This window comes from Schistocerca gregaria, chromosome X, assembly GCF_023897955.1.
Source record: "Schistocerca gregaria isolate iqSchGreg1 chromosome X, iqSchGreg1.2, whole genome shotgun sequence".
NCBI classification, from domain to species: domain Eukaryota; kingdom Metazoa; phylum Arthropoda; class Insecta; order Orthoptera; family Acrididae; genus Schistocerca; species Schistocerca gregaria.
Genome location: NC_064931.1, coordinates 829,395,022 through 829,412,739, shown reverse-complemented (window position 1 = coordinate 829,412,739; position 17,718 = coordinate 829,395,022). Strand labels below are relative to the sequence as shown.

Sequence of the window (17,718 nt, the reverse complement as noted above, 5' to 3'; positions counted from 1 at the left end):
CTATAGATTGGATCAGTTACGAGTTAAAAATGTAAATAGAATGACGTAATCCAGACTTTCTGTGGAGTGGCTCTGATATCTTGCGAATCCGTTTCTTCTAATCCTTATGCTCCTAGCAGTCCATGATGTTTGACCCTCATACAAAGTAAATACGATAAGAAACTAAAGTCCCACGACAACAAATAGCCATGTTTTATTCTGTTGCCTTATTACTTCTCGGTGAAATGTAGACGAAGCTTCTCTGTGAGTTTGCCAGAAAGCTGTGCTTCTCCATTACAGGCACTCATGCGATCACTCCTCTACAAGAAATGGGTTATCTTCATTAACAAAATACAATAAGAAAGAATGAATTCAACAAGTTCATATGCCTCTTTAGTGACTATAGGGAAAGGGGCATTGAGGTTTAGAATTTTTAGTATACTGAACGCTGAACTATTAGTTACAGGTACAGGGAAGAAAACTTACTCAATGTTTTTATTCGTAATAATGCAGTAGTTCCAATCCCGCACTATTCCTTCCTCTCTGTAACTTTTGCAGTCCGTACGATCGTGTATAACACAGATTATTAAACCTGTTTCAGAATTTACAATACTGTAACGTATAAGATATTTAATGGGAAACGATCCGTTATATTTGCTACAGAAATTTCTTTTCGTTGTCTTTGTTGACTACTGGAAGGGATGATTTTTCTTATTTCATCAAGACAATATTTCCGACCTTGAATTTGACAGTGAATGATGAAAAGAATACCAGAATTACTTCAAAATTTTCCCTGTTTACCAGGGTTGCCCCCTCAAGAGTTCCCAAAAAATTCGCTTGAGATTTCTATCGTGCGTCGTTCCATATGTAGTGTAGTATTATTTCCAGAGTTTTGTATATACATTGTGTAATATTACTGCGCATAGCAGTTGAAATCTTTCATTCTGAAGAAGCCATTTTTCATTTTATTCATGATACTGTGGCATCATCGTGATACATGAGAACAAATATCTATCTTTTACGAACTTACTTGGGCGGTAGATGACTCTTCACGTGACGCCAGAGAGACGAGGTGCATCCTGTTGCTTACCCAGTGTGGTAGGAACCAGTAAAGCTACTGAATATTTACTGAGAACTACGCGGTTTCCTGTTGTCAGTGTAGTCTTACAATGTCACAAGGGGCACAGTTGAAGGAATTAATCATCTGAATTACAAAAGGCACAGCCCTGCATGCATAATGAGAGATCTCCTTGCATCGGCATAGAATGTGTACGTGACGAGAGTAATCATTCCTATTTACGGAGATTAATATAGCAGTATTTAAAAAAATGCAAAAGCACGTACAGTTATAAGACTTGGAGTGAATATACTAAGTTGTTTAGCAAGTTGCATAAACATGTCTTCAACAGGCTCAGTTCAATCAGCACAGATACATCGAGGAAATATATTTCTAATAAATTAAGAAGGAAAACGGAGCAGAAAGTAATTTAGTTTTAATACGATTACAGCAACCAAGTTTCACACCGTTGAAAAATAAAAACATTATTGCATTGCTCCAGTGCAGTGTTCTATTTTCAGAGCTGCCACTAATACCGGTAACGCAGGTAACATATTTTGTGTTGTGCGTATCCTCATACTTCAGACTCATTCTACTACTTATGACTTTTTGATTTCTGAAGCTAAATGTCACATCTGTGTATATCATTTGGTGATGTTGAGCAAAATTAGTGTCTGGCAGTAAGCATTTCTTACGATTCAGAAAACATTTCACTGTTATAGCGGTGGAGGTGAAAGCAATAAGTACTCAATAAAGATTGGCAAGGAGGCAATTTTTCGATGATGTTTCCAAATATCTTGATTTTCTTCTGTGGTCAGTTTCAGTTAGTAAAATATCTCGTTTCATTCTCTAACGTCGTTAGCAATCGAACTCCTGGCGTTGCGGTCAGCTGAATGCTCATTTCTTTCAGCTTTGGATGCAGAGTGACAGTACGCTGCGGAGAGGGCGTCACGATCCAGCCATTCAAGGTATTTTAACACAACACAAGTTTTCTTAGATGTTTATTATTTTATATGTGGTGTCTCATTCTACAGAAAAGTGACAATCTTGTACAAAATTTCGCTATACTTTGTTAACGGGATATTAATGAGGGATTTTCTCAGTGGCTAAAAATTCATTGTACTACTCTCACATTTTTAGAGGTCACACTATGATTGACGTCCTACGGATAGTTTTATGTGGTACAGAAAATGTAAAAAAGGGTGTAACAAAGCAGTAGACAATCTTTAGGTGTCATTTATTTCTTATTTCTTCTGACAATTTGCACATTATCATTCAGAACACTTACACTGAATAAAACAATAAACTGTTTCAAACCAGTAGTTTTTTAGTAGATCTGAACAGTTACTTAATTTGAAAATTATACTTTTCTCAGGAAGTTGGTAGTGGATATCTTATGTCTTGCAATTCATCTTTCAGGCTCGGAGAGAACTTAACATTTTTTAAACTGTTTAGTCTGTCTTGTTCTGGCTAGTCTCTTGACATATTCTTGACCAGAACCACGTCGCGAGGAAAGACATTCGCTCGCATTTTGTTTCTTCAGTGAATTCACAAAGTCATATCTAACATAAGTAAGCAAGCTAGTGTAAATGAGAATGATTCAGTAGCTCTGTCTTAGACCTCATGTTTTATAAAGCTGCCTGAACATGTTACTGCTTTCCCTTCACTATTCGGTGGGATCAAAGTGGAGAGTAATGAAACATCGCCAAGAAGACTTATCTGAAGTGTGTGTACTTGATACCATGTACGACAGAAGTATGGTATGATGAACATTTTTACTGAGTGCTTTTCTCCAATTTTAATAAATATATTAAATTGCGTAAGCCATCTGACGGTAATTAATACTTCAATGATGTGATTATTGGTTTGGCAGTTGTTTCGTGAATATTTCGCTGAACCCAGTATGGTTTTATAAGCTTTGTTATAGCCCAAAAGAGAGAGACTGAATCCATTAACCGCGTTTGAAGAAAAGAAAATGTGAGTGTGGCAGTGACAGAATTGTCTGGCTGATTGTGGTAAGCCTGTCTTTAGCATGTGTGACATAATTAGACATCTTGCAAAACAACTTTCCTTGAGAAATTTGGCTTAAATTGATTAATCTGACTTGTGTTAATATCGCATAACTTACACAGTAAAATTTCTGATGAAATTAAATAAATGACAACAGAAATTTTCTGGACAGTGATACTGTTCCCTCAGGCATATTATTTTTTACATGATCTCTGAGAAAAAAGCAGAATGTGAAAGTTGTAAGCGGTGAGTTAAGAAGACTATGTTTGACTATTCACGACCTCGATAAGACGTTTCTCCTTCTTTCTATGTGCGCTCAGGTTTTGTTTTTGTACAAATGATCGATTTGCGTTTTCTAAGACATATGCTTCCAGTTTTTGGAAATTTTAATGACTGATCATTCCTTAATTTATTATCTTGTAATCTGATGTATATTTTCCGCAGTGGATTTTTTTTTCGAATTGTATGCTTCAAAAGGAAGGAAAAGTATGTTGTGCGTTACAGTTATTTGTATTACGCAGCGAGTGTGTGAAGGGTAAAAAACAAACACTCATTAAACCTATCGGTATATATGGAAGAGAAGTTACAAGTGTGGCCTACGGAATCTAAAGAAATTATTAGTTGCATTATAATAAAAGCATTGCTTTAGTAGGTAGGTGAATTTTTAGATTCTCGTAAAATAACAAGTGAAGATAGTTCCATATTATTATTTTGCGATATTGAGCTAATAGCGCGTCCAAAGGGATCAGTTAAAGCATATGTCTGTATTTATTCCTCTCAAGTCTTAGTGGCACGAGTCTGAGGCAGAGGGCAACTTCTGTTTTCGTTATGATGTAACTTTATAGACCAGGTAGCATCTTTTTTAGTGTCAGAAAGGTAAAGGCTCTGTCAGAAATAATCAAAGAAAAAACGAATATCCATTAGAGGCAACGTACGTAATAGTTAAGCGCCTTGTATCTAAAGTTATCAGTAACTGGAAAATACATTAGCTCTTTGGGGTGTTACTGGGGTCTCGGCAACTGTCAAGAGATGGAGACAATGTAACATTGTGAGGATATTTACTACGTTGGACAACATCTGCAATAATACTCGTGTCCCATAAGAGAGGAACAATTTGGCGCTGTAGTACGTGCAGTATCTCGGTTGCACGGCACTACGGCGGCCAAACTAGAGCGCCGGAAGGACCTCGCGAGATGAGCGCCTTTTTATTTCTCCGCAAACTTGCGATATCGTACGTGAAAGCCGGCTAACGACATCTGGGGCGTGGTTTTATTACGTGGCTACCTGCGAGCACAGGAAAAACATCTTATCGGGACGCGCGGGAGGCCGCGAGCCTTGAGTAAATATTCAGTAGCACAGGCAGCAGGCTCCTTACCTAAGGCGTCCAGCGGCGCGCCGGCGCAACTCTGCATCACTGCGTAAAATTCTCGTCCCCCTGTTGTTCCTCTCTTGTCACTTCAGTAGCATTCTTTCTGTTGTCAGTCCATAACGTCGGAGTTTCCTCCATCGAAAATTGACTGATGTACATAGTTTCGTGCAAATTTTTCCGCACGCTCTTCCGTATACAACAAGCTCACCAGCAACTAAATCAGGTATCTCTTTGAAGGACGTTTATTTTGAAGTGATTTAAATGGCTCCTTTATCTGATTAAGTAATCATACTTTGTTGCTAGAACTGCCTTTGTTATCCAAAAATATACGTGCTAGTTGGTGAACAGTGAAGTTCAGCTTAAAAAAGGTCAGCCTTCTTCTGTATATAGTCAACTCTCCTCAGAAAAAACTTATTGCTGTACTGTCAGGATAAAACAATACTCTGTTCTGCCTAGAGATATAGTTTTTTCACATTTTTCTGCGGCTGTTATCACCGAGGAAAAGAGCCATCGTAATGGTCCATGTGATGCCGACATTTTCTTGACTTTGAGCTGAAATTTTTTTTTCTCTTGAAGAATTTTGCTGTTTTCTTCCATCTTTTAGTTTTCTTTATTTTACTAGAACATCCTCTCATTAGTGAAGAAGAGCCTAAATTTCGAAGCCTGCTACTGCACTTGCCGTATGCCGAATAGCGTGGATCGATGACTAAACATCCCAGCACCACAGCATCTGTCATCACTCTCTAAATGTTCCTGGTCTCGGCTTAGTTGCAGTTACGCTTAGTTCAGTCATGAAATCTCAGCAGTGCTATACAATAACAAATGTGGAAACCTGCCCCTTAACTTCTTCCTCAACGCACTGAACTGCATTGGATTACCTAACTTCATAAAATAATGTTGTTGAATGCCAGTTTTTAGAAGGGTCTCAAACATTTCTTTAAGTATCTGTTCACAGCTAAATCCACCTTCTTAACACTGCAATAAAATATAAATTATAAAAAAATATAAAATTCCTAGCAGTGCCACGACAGAGATGACATTCAACGTTTGTTTTTGTAAGATTATTTGCACGACATCGTTAAATTGAACAATAACTGTTCTACCTAGTTTTTGTTCTTTCTAATGTAATACACAGATCTTTTATTGAACTGAGAACTTCAAGTAATTCTGCTCACTCGATGAACTGATGTATTTGTGGGATGGCATCAATTCAGAATTGCTGGAATCGTACTGATGAACCTTTATGTTCTTGTACGCTTTCTGATCCTACTACGATGCTGCCTTGTCAATCCCTTCATGCAACTGTGAGCTGCAGCCCTTGTAGTGGTACTTACCCCTTTCCAAACAAGGAGAACTTCTTTCCTTCATTTTGTACCATAACGTGAATCTGCGGAACCAAAGAAGTCTATATGAAACATAAATTGTGTATATTATGACAAATCTCCTTTCCTATATTAGAAATTGAAATCAGTGTACAAACTGTTTGTATCTGAAGAAAGACATTTTGCTAGCATTCCGGACAGCCAGTTTTACAGCGGTCTCTGGACTGAAGTAATTACAGTACTTTTTGGCTGGCTTCCAAGCAATAATGCAATAAAGATGCGGCATGAACTTTTGTGTACACAATTACATATTTGATGGTGGGATGGACCAACTGTTCATTGCTGTTGAAACTTGTGGTGAGTTATCAACCGATGAAGGCTAGCCACTGTTACATATTTGGATGTAGGTGTAGGTTGTAAACACAGAACACATTGCAATTTTGTCTTAGAGGCTTAGGAATATTTCGTAGTTGCCAATGTTAACTCACTACTGCAGTATTTTTATCTGGCTAAACAAGACTACCTGTAGATTGCGATGTTTGTAAACTAACAAAGTTCGCATGGAATATGGCTTTTACAAATTGAATTTATACGTGTACTTGAAGAGCTATCTGAATGTTAAGTTGAAAAGGAAACTAAAGTTTAAACGAGACACGGAAATCGAGTCAGTAAATGGAGTTATGTGTGGGAAGAAAGGCGTACAGATGTCGGGTGACATGGGGTCATATATACCAGATAATCAAAAAGTCAGTATAAATTTGAAAACTGAATAAATCACGAAATAATGTAGATACAGAGGTACAAATTGGCACACATGCTTGGAATGACATGTGGTTTTATTAGAACCAAAAAAATACAAAAGCTCACAAAAAGTTTGACAGATGGCCCTTCATCTGATCAAAAATAGAATTAATTAGCATAACAAAGTAAGACAAAGCAAAGATGATGTTCTTTACAGGAAATGCTCAATATGTCCTTCATCATTCATCAACAATAGCTTTAGTCGAGGAATAATGTTGTGAACAGCACTATAAAGCATGTCCGGAGTTACGGTGAGGCATTGGCGTCGGATGTTGTCTCTCAGCATTCCTAGAGACGTCGGTCGATCACGATACACTTGCGATTTCAGGTAACCCCAAAGCCAATAATCGCACGGACTGAAGTCTGGGGACCTGGGAGGCCAAGCATGACGAAAGTGGCGGCAGAGCACACGATCATCACCAAACGACGCGCGCAAGAGATCTTTCACTCATCTAGCAATTTTTCGGTTCTAATAAAACCCCATGTCATTCCAAGCATGTGTGTCAATTTTTTCCCTGTCTTTCTACATTATTCCGTGGTTTATTAAGTTTTGGAATTTATACTGACTTTTGGATCACCCGGTATAATACATGTAAGATGTCCTTCCGAAGAGTCGTCAGGAGACTTTCTCTGGTGTTTCGGCAGATATTTGTAGTTTTTGTAATGTGTGGCTGGAATCAGTTCAAACAAAATCTGCTAATCACGTTTTTCATGCGACGCACAGTGTCGAAAGGAAGTGTCGATTTGTTTCCCGTTCGAGACTAATTTTACGTGCGCATTCGGTAGAGCGGTCCCAGATTAGTCTACTGCGATGTTTTTATCGGTATGTGTTAACGACAACAGTACAACACGAAGAATAAGTAGTACTCCAGCAGCGAGTCAGCACAGTCCTGGCCCACCCAGACAGCTGCCGCCAAGCAGCAGCGTTGCTTAATCGCTGATGAAGTACTGGTTATTCTTCGTGTTTTACCGTTCCTCTAATACATTTCAAAGAAACAAGTATCTCAGTAGACTAATTTGGAACCACTCTATCGAATGGTTACGTAAAATACCACTATCAAAATTATTTTATTGGTAATGAGAAATAAACTGACGCTTTCCAGTGACACTGACCTCCTCATGAAAGACGTGATGAGCAGTATTTGTTTTGGGCTAGCTCCAAAACACGTTGAAAAAACTAAATTGCAAATATCTGCTATAAAAACAGAGAAATAGGTCCGGGTGACTGTAAGGAGAGACAGTCAGTATATACTGCTTGACCAAAAAAAAGTGAAGCACCCAGAAGACACCGTCGGATGTCAATGTAACTTCGTACGGGTACACACCATCAACGAGTATGTAAATGAGTAGAGTTGCAATTCTGTGTGACAGGTAGAACGGTCACCATAGTGGACTAGTGTTGTTCGTGTTCAGTGTTGTTACCAGACCTGGCACACCCGTACAATGGGCGAGAACAGCGTCAGATGTTGAGTGGTCACTGAAGGACACAGAAATGCTGCGTACACGCTTGAGACAGCGTTATCAGTAACTCAAAGAAATTTTCAGGAGTCTAATTGTGGGTCTCCATTTAGCCGTCTGGTCCAGTCTTGCAGTATCCAGGTTTGTGGGGCATTCGGATGTGACAGTGGGTCAACGATGGACTGCATGCGAACTTGAGGACAGGCACACTCATCGTCAAGGTTTCGGTGACTACGCCTAACACCACAAGACAGGATCTGTGTAGTGGGCACCAAGCATATCATAATCACTTCAAATATGCACCCACCGTTCGAGAACAAGTAATGGACTCCCTGCAACATTCCATGTCACCATGGACAAATCTGAGACTTGCAGCAGTTAGACTAGGGAATTGTCGTACTATGCGTAGGCTATCATTAACACCATATCACAAACCGGTGCGTCTTGAGTGCTGCCGTGACTGGGAAGTGTGGACTGCTGATGAAAGGTCTCGTGTTGTGTCCAGGCTGCATTACCCCGGATGACCACTGTCGGCGACCACTGGAGCGATCTGATTATTCTAACGTTTCGGAGAGGCACGTAGTTGTTACTCCTGGCCCCATGATGTGGGAGCCATTGGCTATGACTTCAGGTCACGACGACTCCATAATGGGACGTCACAGACACCTAGCATCCTCATGTGTTACCTCACATGCAACAACATAGTGTTGCCATTTTTCGGCAGAAGAACACTCGTCGTACAACAGGGTCGTGTCTCCTTGACCTGTCTGCGTGATGTTCAGGCACCCCTTTGGGCAGCAAGATCCCCAGACTTGCCCCAATAAAACTTTTGTGAGACAAGCTCGGACGTCGACTCAGTCCTAAGCGAGTATCCAGAGCACCAAGGACCAGTTATCACAATGTGGGTCAGCTTGGATCTGGAGAGGATACAAAGGCTTTATGAAGACCTTAACACCCGGAATAGGCTGTGCATCCAAGTAAGAGGGTGTGCAACATCATATTGATAAATGGACTCATTCTACCAAGTACTTCGTAAATTTGAGGCAGTTTTGTGATCCCCATAATAACGTCATATTCTCTCTCGAGCGGTGAAGTTTCATTTCGTTTCCATCTCTCCTCGTGGCTGATTCTTTTTTTGGTATATTGACCAGTATATGGATAGAAGGATGGTAATGTAGACGGAATGAAGATTTGAACTACCTGTATGGAGAACAGGGCCTATGCGAATAATACCAGAGTCGAGAATAGTGGAGAAAGGAAAATTCAGGAGGAAGAAGAGTAATAGGAAGGTCTAGGAAACGATGGAGAGAATGTGCAGAAGAAGGTCTAAGCTGGCGGGGATCCGAAAACGGAAACGGATATCGGAGACTAGGGGAGAATGGAAGAACGTTGTATTGGCGTTCCGAGCCCTTCATGGATTGTAGAACTGAGCAGTAAGCAATCGAGCAAGTGTAGACGGTACCATCCGTATCGTAGATGATTGATAGCTGCTGTTGTATAAATGGAATTAAATAATCTGTATGTGCACTTTATACAGAAATTCGAATAAAACTTGCAAATAAACCGTCGACTTACACTGGCTGGTTATAAATAAACTGATGGTGTTCCGAGTACTGCGGTGCGGGCTGTATACATCGCAGGACGCTGAAACATTGTAGGTTTCTTCATTAATCGGTGCAGCCAAGGAATATGCTGAAAAAATAATAGTTCCACTTTTTGCCACGAGGTCAAAATATGTCGATGTAAGCAATCAGAATGCGGTGCCGTTGCAGGAAAAGGGGAGGAACGATCAAATACGTTATAACGGTGGTTCTGGCATGTCCGAAGAAACATTCCATTGTACTTCTAAACAACCAGGCATTGCAATTCGTACACTCCTGGAAATGGAAAAAAGAACACATTGACACAGGTGTGTCAGACCCACCATACTTGCTCCGGACACTGCGAGAGGGCTGTACAAGCAATGATTACACGCACGGCACAGCGGACATACCAGGAACCGCGGTGTTGGCCGTCGAATGGCGCTAGCTGCGCAGCATTTGTGCACCGCCGGCGTCAGTGTCAGCCAGTTTGCCGTGGCATACGGAGCTCCATCGCACTCTTTAACACTGGTAGCATGCCGCGACAGCGTGGACGTGAACCGTATGTGCAGTTGACGGACTTTGAGCGAGGGCGTATAGTGGGCATGCGGGAGGCCGGGTGGACGTACCGCCGAATTGCTCAACACGTGGGGCGTGAGGTCTCCACAGTACATCGATGTTGTCGCCAGTGGTCGGCGGAAGGTGCACGTGCCCGTCGACCTGGGATCGGACCGCAGCGACGCACGGATGCACGCCAAGACCGTAGGATCCTACGCAGTGCCGTAGGGGACCGCACCGCCACTTCCCAGCAAATTAGGGACACTGTTGTTCCTGGGGTATCGGCGAGGACCATTCGCAACCGTCTCCATGAAGCTGGGCTACGGTCCCGCACACCGTTAGGCCGTCTTCCGCTCACGCCCCAACATCGTGCAGCCCGCCTCCAGTGGTGTCGCGACAGGCGTGAATGGAGGGACGAATGGAGACGTGTCGTCTTCAGCGATGAGAGTCGCTTCTGCCTTGGTGCCAATGATGGTCGTATGCGTGTTTGGCGCCGTGCAGGTGAGCGCCACAATCAGGACTGCATACGACCGAGGCACACAGGGCCAACACCCGGCATCATGGTGTGGGGAGCGATCTCCTACACTGGCCGTACACCTCTGGTGATCGTCGAGGGGACTCTGAATAGTGCACGGTACATCCAAACCGTCATCGAACCCATCGTTCTACCATTCCTAGACCGGCAAGGGAACTTGCTGTTCCAACAGGACAATGCACGTCCGCATGTATCCCGTGCCACCAAACGTGCTCTAGAAGGTGTAAGTCAACTACCCTGGCCAGCAAGATCTCCGGATCTGTCCGCCATTGAGCATGTTTGGGACTGGGTGAAGCGTCGTCTCACGCGGTCTGCACGTCCAGCACGAACGCTGCTCCAACTGAGGCGCCAGGTGGAAATGGCATGGCAAGCCGTTCCACAGGACTACATCCAGCATCTCTACTATCGTCTCCATGGGAGAATAGCAGCCTGCATTGCTGCGAAAGGTGGATATACACTGTACTAGTGCCGACATTGTGCATGCTCTGTTGCCTGTGTCTGTGTGCCTGTGGTTGTGTCAGTGTGATCATGTGATGTATCTGACCCCAGGAATGTGTCAATAAAGTTTCCCCTTCCTGGGACAATGAATTCACGGTGTTCTTATTTCAATTTCCAGGAGTGTATTTATCCGGCGACACCGGGCAAGCGACTTTCAATTAAAATGTCTCTCTCCCCAGTACGGGAATGTAGATAATGGATGTACGAGTGCAGGTTGTAGACACATGGATAACAACATACGGAAGTCTGGGTCTGGCCGTGAGGCGTGTTCGGATACCCTAATGATAAAATGACCGTTCGCGATAAGCGGGAAATTCGGGTTCCAATCACGGTTCAGCACCAGTTATCATTCTCATCGTTCCGTTATACAGCTGATGATTATCCATATTCGCAACTGCGAATAAATTTAATTTTTTCAGTAAGGTTTCCCGACTCAGCAACATGTTGTGTGCAACCATAAGACGGCATGATCGATAGTCGCTCGCAAAATAACACGTGTTATCAGAGCGGTATGTCATTATATTCTTTCCGGACCAGGAAGACTGCGGATACATCCCTGATAGACACGATCTTTCATATGTCCCTACAGCCAGAAGTCAGATGGATTTAGCTCGGGGTACGTGGAAGGCCAGAAATCTTGAAATTGCCTAGAGATGATGACGTCGTTACCGAAAGTTCCTAGAAGCAAATCTTTTATCTGGCAAGCGACGTGTGTTGTCGGCGCATCTTCCATGAAAACAGTGGTACGGATAGAGTTATGTTCTTGCAAAGCTGGAGTTACGCGTTGCACAAGGAGGTGCTTATAACGCGCCGATATCACTAGACACCTACCAGCCCTGCGACAAACGGACAGATAATGAAGGAGCTTTTGAAACTACACCGCACACCCACATGTGCTGAGTGCAGTGGATTTTCTTGCACAAAGTGTGGCGGAGCAGAACCTCATATGTGGTAGTTCTTGCATTCACGGCACCGTGCCGAGTAAAATGTGCCTCGTCCACCCAAAGAATATTTCCCAGCCACATGTTATCTACTTACACACGTGCCAAAAACTGAAGGGCGAAATCGCAGTGTTTAGCCTACCTCGAGACTTCATTTGGTGCACATTATGAATCTTATAGGGGTACGAGTGTAAACTGTGCGAGAAAATATTTTGAACTGTTGGCCAGGGGAGAGACAATTCCCGTGACGCAATTCGAACATTGGCTGTAGAATCTGAGGCATGCGCTGCACGTAGCTACGGCAACTTCTTCTAAAACTGGCATGGGAATGGGGTGGCTCTCTCTTCCTGTTGCACAACGTAATTTGCCTGTTTCTCAAATTTCTTCATCGTACTCTTTAGCCGTTTATTGACATGTGACCTATTTGCAACCGCGATATTCCCGCAATGCAGTGATGTTATTGTTGCCGTTCTGATTAAAAACTTTACCAGCAGTGAACGGTCTTCCTTCTCAAAGCCACTGCGTTTGATACGGAAAACTTCAACCTTCTTCATTCTTCACTCCAACAGTCACTTCACAACAGAAAACAGCACGCGTTGCCAAGCATACTGACGTCAAAACAAGAAGCATTTCCCATTCTGACAGAGAGCCTGTATAGAGAGAGATTGACCATAGGTGAAGTTGACCGTGATTGGTTAATTAGCTTTGGCAGAAAAATGGCGCCAAACGTCTCTCGCGCTTCCTATGTTCGTCGTGCTTTTGAGTTGAATTGAAGTTCAGAGGACTTTTGGAAATGATTAAAAGGTATTTGAATTATTGAGAGACTTGTTATGCGTTGTGCATGCATGTTCGTTTTAGTTGTATATCGTTTTTAGTACGTAAGTAGCGTTTGTGATCATAAATACGAGTTGAAAGAATGAAGCGTCTTGTGATGAAGTCGGTAGGCCTAAATGTTCGAAGTAAACACGTTTGTAATTGTACAGTATTGTTTTTGACATCTGTAATTCTTTCTGCAGACGTTCATTAACGATGCCAGGTTGTGCTGCATTTGGTTGTTCCAATAGAGGCGAAGGTGGATTTCGCATGTTAGAGTTTCCACGCAATGAAGAAAGACGAAAACAGTGGGCAGTCGCAGTCAACAGGGCAAAAATAAATCAAACAGGAGGCTTGTGGAAACCAACCAAGTAGTCTTATCTATGCGAAGTAAGTCGTTTTTGCTTTTTACTACATATAAAACAACTTGCAATATACATAGTTAAATTTGAAAACAGACTCGTAAATTGGCTGTGTGAAAATTATTACAACACATTATTCTTACAAACAAAGGCATTTAACGAATGATTTTGCCATATTGTCTTGTGCTTTTGATTCGGTGAGTGTGTACTCCACTACTCCACTACTGGCCATTCAAAAGTCCCGCCGCAGTTTGGCAGAAAAATGGCCGCCGTATCGTCCAGTTGGCCACTCTCTCCTTATACAGGCTGTCTACATTCTGATTGCTTACAGCGCCACATTTTCACCTGGCGGCAAGAAGTGCAACTGTTATTTTTCCTTTCAGCATTCTCGGCGAGTGCACCGAGCAGCAAGAATTCGAGCGAGCATAACTTCGATGTTTCAGCGTCCTGCGATGTATACAAATTCGAGCGAGCATAACTGCGATGTTTCAGCGTCCTGTGATGTATACAGCCCGCGCTGCAACACTGGGAAAACCGTCATTTTATTTATAACCATCTGATACGTACAACTCATTCCCTTCACTATTAAGCTAAGCACTACATGATCTACAATACAGTTTGGCGGTCATAGTAGGAGAACCCTATAGTGGACAAATTAGCTGAACACAAGTACAGTTTTAAAACTTCGCTATCCAATTTTAACAGGGCGCAATAATGAAAACAAATAATTAGCGGGTATTTATGGCCAGAAGTTTTTCAAAGAATGGTCAAATAATATACGTGGAACTGAGGCTGACAACAGAAATGAGAGTGGACGATTTCCCGAAAGAAGCAATCGTCTGTCGGAGGGGAGTGAAACAGTAGTAGTGGCGAGAAGGGGGACTCACGCGGAGGTAGGGTCGTCGAAGTGGAGGCGGTGCTGGAGGCGGGCGTCGGCGTCGGCGTGGAGGCGGCGGCGGCGGCCGGCGTGCTGGGCGGCGGCGCAGACGCGGGGGCGGGCGCGGGGGCGGGCGCGGGGGCGGCGCTGGCGGGCGGCGGGCCGGCGGCGGCCGTGGCGGCGCTCGTGGGCGCCGGCGTTGTCGCCACGCTGTCGCTCAGCCGCTTCGTGTGGAAGTCCTTCTGCGACTCCACTGCAACCACACACCGCTCTCAGCTACAACCCAGGGACCAGGTTCCTAGCACTACAGCGTCAGAACGTCTGGGGTAGTTACGTGGAGTCGCTACACTTAAGCTGGACATTTCTAGCGAAATTGTCAATGATGTTGTACGAGGTTCACATGAAAACTTCGTCATGAAACAGTACAGTGGAACGTTAACCTTAATTTAATGATCAAGCGATGTGGCTCACACTTTAAGGAAAACCGATTGGTATGGTAAAGCGAATCAGTTTAGGTGAGCATTTTGATCCATTACTGACGGCATTAATCCCAGCGTAGAACTGCATTATGCGAGATTATGACGATTGCCGTCGTATGTAAGGAAACGCCAAACATTTTTTCGATGATCAGCAGACCGAAATAAAACGTCTTCCCTTGCTTCCACAACCGCCAGATTGAAATATTATTGAACGATTGCCATATGTATTGGAAAACACTTAATATCTCGTTCTTCTGACATCCCGCGAGGAAAACTGGCCCCCATGAGCATGCGGTTGTAAGGGAACGTAACTAACAAGGGGAGACCACGACGTTTGGAACGCGGATTTACCGCAAACTTCGTACATTCGTAGTACTCCATTAGGACAACAATATGTGTAAGCAGTAGCGCCTAGTTCTCAAGCGTTATTGAGAAAATCGCAAGATAATTTCGGTCGTCCAATATATACCTGTGCGTGGCCATTTTTATCACGAACCGGCGGCAGCCGACTGGGTAGCGTTCAAGCCCCGTTACTATTGGGTCGCTGGATCGATTCAAGTTCGTCAGTTTTTTTTATTTTCAACATAGTCACTTTCTTTACTATTTATATTACAATTGATATAATGGGAAAAATATGTGTAATCTAATGAACTTTTATTAAATTTACAATGTTATTTGGCAGTCTACAAACTTTTATTATCACAAATAATATAATTTACTATCGACTAGTAAACGACCAAACGCATAAAGTGATACTGAAAATGTATACTTGCCCGTGTCTTCAAAATTGTTCGTATTTAATCGAAAGAGAACGATAAATTGCTTCTCGCGAAGACGCAATTAAAATACAGTCGATACTGCATGACCAATTAGCAGCGGCGATATTTAAGGAAACGCTGCGTTATGCATGGTTTGCTTCCAAATTATCGTCTGAAAGAGAGGTTTTTGAAAATGTTAACGAGGTTAGTTGCCCCACGAAAAACCTCAAAAGACCTTGTGTATGCGGAATCATAGCATGTATTCAATGCAGCTGGTGCCGTTGAACTTCATGTTTTCCATGTTTTTGCGAAAAACGCCATCCTGCAACTTTTCCTCGTTATGTCGGAAGCGACGATTAATTGTACATCTTTCGAAAGCCGTCTGTGCCGCTCATAAAGTTGGAGGTAAGAAGTCGCTACGGGCTCCTTCCAGGTTTGAGGGATTTCTCAAATCACGGACAATCATACATTTTCAGTATCAGTTTATGTGTTTGCTCGTTTACTAGTCGATAGTTATAAATATTATATTATTTGTGATAATAAAAATATGTAGACTGCCAAATAACATTGTAAATTTAATAAAAGTTCATCCGATTACAAGTATTTTTCCCATTATATCAACCGTAATATAAATAGTAAAGAAAATGACTATGTTGAAAATAAAGAAAAACTGACGAACGGGTCTCGATCCAGCGACCCAACGTTTACGGGGCTTCAACGCTAACTACTCGGCTGCCGCCGCTTCATGGTAAAAATGGCGCACAGGTATATATTGGATGACCGATATTATCTTGCGATTTTCTCAATAACGCTTGAGAAGTGCGTGCTACTGCTTAAACGTTCTGTTGTCCTAACGGAGTACTACGAGTGTACGAAGTTTGCAGTAAATCCGCGTCCCAAACGTCGTGGCCTCCCCTTGTAAATTAAAACTATATTCAAGCATGACTATTTCTTTTAGCTTGTGTAGTAGCTAATAGGCGTGGCACGTAAGTTCCATCGTTCGAGAGAAGAACAGCGGCAGGCACAGTGCACCGAAATGTGGAAACTTAAGTGACCAATATCGTTAGTTACACTACGTTTCGTCATGTAAGAACTTGCTATGAACTGAAATATAGAATTTCCGGAAATTATCGTTAAACCTTTCTAAGACTTGTAGAGGGGAATGAGTACATAATACTTTGAAAAGGAACTCATGAGCGGTTTTCTACGATGGTTTCAATTTAGATGTGAAACGCGTCCACATCTGCTGAGGGAAAGCGAGAAGTCTCAGAGTCGTTTGTCCCGGTATGCAATAGGGTAGACAGGGTGACGCGCCACTGAATGACCACCAGAAAAAGTGGTTTCTACATGATGGTCTACCAACTCACTACTAACGTGCGCTTCGGAGACCTCTCGACAGACAATACGGTGAAAAATGGATGGGCTGAGGTGGTCCAACAGCGTGGCCGCCGCGATCACTGGATTTAACTCCTACGAAATGCTTCTTGTGGCGTTGTTGGCAAAGTTTAATTTATAATATTCCTCTAGAGACAGAGTAAGATCTGCTGGCACGCGCTCTTGCCGCTGTACTGTAGATTGAAGAGACACCAGGTGGGATGGAGAGTGTGTACTTCAACACACTTGTCTGTAACGACGCTGGTGGTCGTTATATCGAGTCGCTGTTGTAATGCATCAGTTCTGTTCTTTGCGTGCAGTATGCTGGATTCTTTCGCGTTTTTGAGTAATGTAAACACGTAATATTTAAATGTTAATACAGACAAATGTGCTTGAGTGATAAATTGATGGTTCGTTATATTTCCTTGCGAATTGTTACCTAATGATTGCACTGCGTCGCACCTAATTCAGTACCTCAAACAGAAGTAGATGAGTTCAACATCTGAACCGAAACAGTCGTAGAACGGAAACGGTACGTTTCCGGACTTGGGTTGCTGTTCAAAATGTTATGTACTCACTCCCCTCTACAAATCCTATAGGACTGTAACGGGAATTCGTCAACTCCCTGTATAACTAGATTTATCGAAAGATTCAAACTTTTTTTCAAAAGTTTGTACTGTATGTAAAATAATCTTCATGCTTTTTACACACATTACAGCACAAACCAGGGCGGAACTGTACGGGAAGGATTGGAGTACCTAGATTTTGTAAGGGCTTCCGCGTCGTGAGACAATGCCGAATAAGAACAAAATCATGAGGGTATGGAGTAAATTGACTCAATTTTCCAGAAGAGTTCTTGCCAAATATCTTGAAAGAAATTAGTTTCCTGTATTGGTTGTTTTCTATATCCATTTTATTTTTATTTTGTGTACTGTAACGTTTCGGCT

The 17,718-nt window shown here is 42.6% G+C and overlaps 1 protein-coding gene across 1 annotated transcript in view; it reads right to left on the bottom strand.

Moving 5' to 3' along the window:
- The window catches only part of LOC126298556 (uncharacterized), a 902,811-nt gene that overhangs the window by 133,022 nt on the left and 752,071 nt on the right, over positions 1 to 17,718 (bottom strand). Inside the window, exon 8 of the mRNA XM_049989913.1 lies at positions 14,171 to 14,413. Coding sequence (XP_049845870.1) covers positions 14,171 to 14,413 — 243 coding nt within the window. The remainder of the gene's footprint in view (positions 1 to 14,170; positions 14,414 to 17,718) is intronic.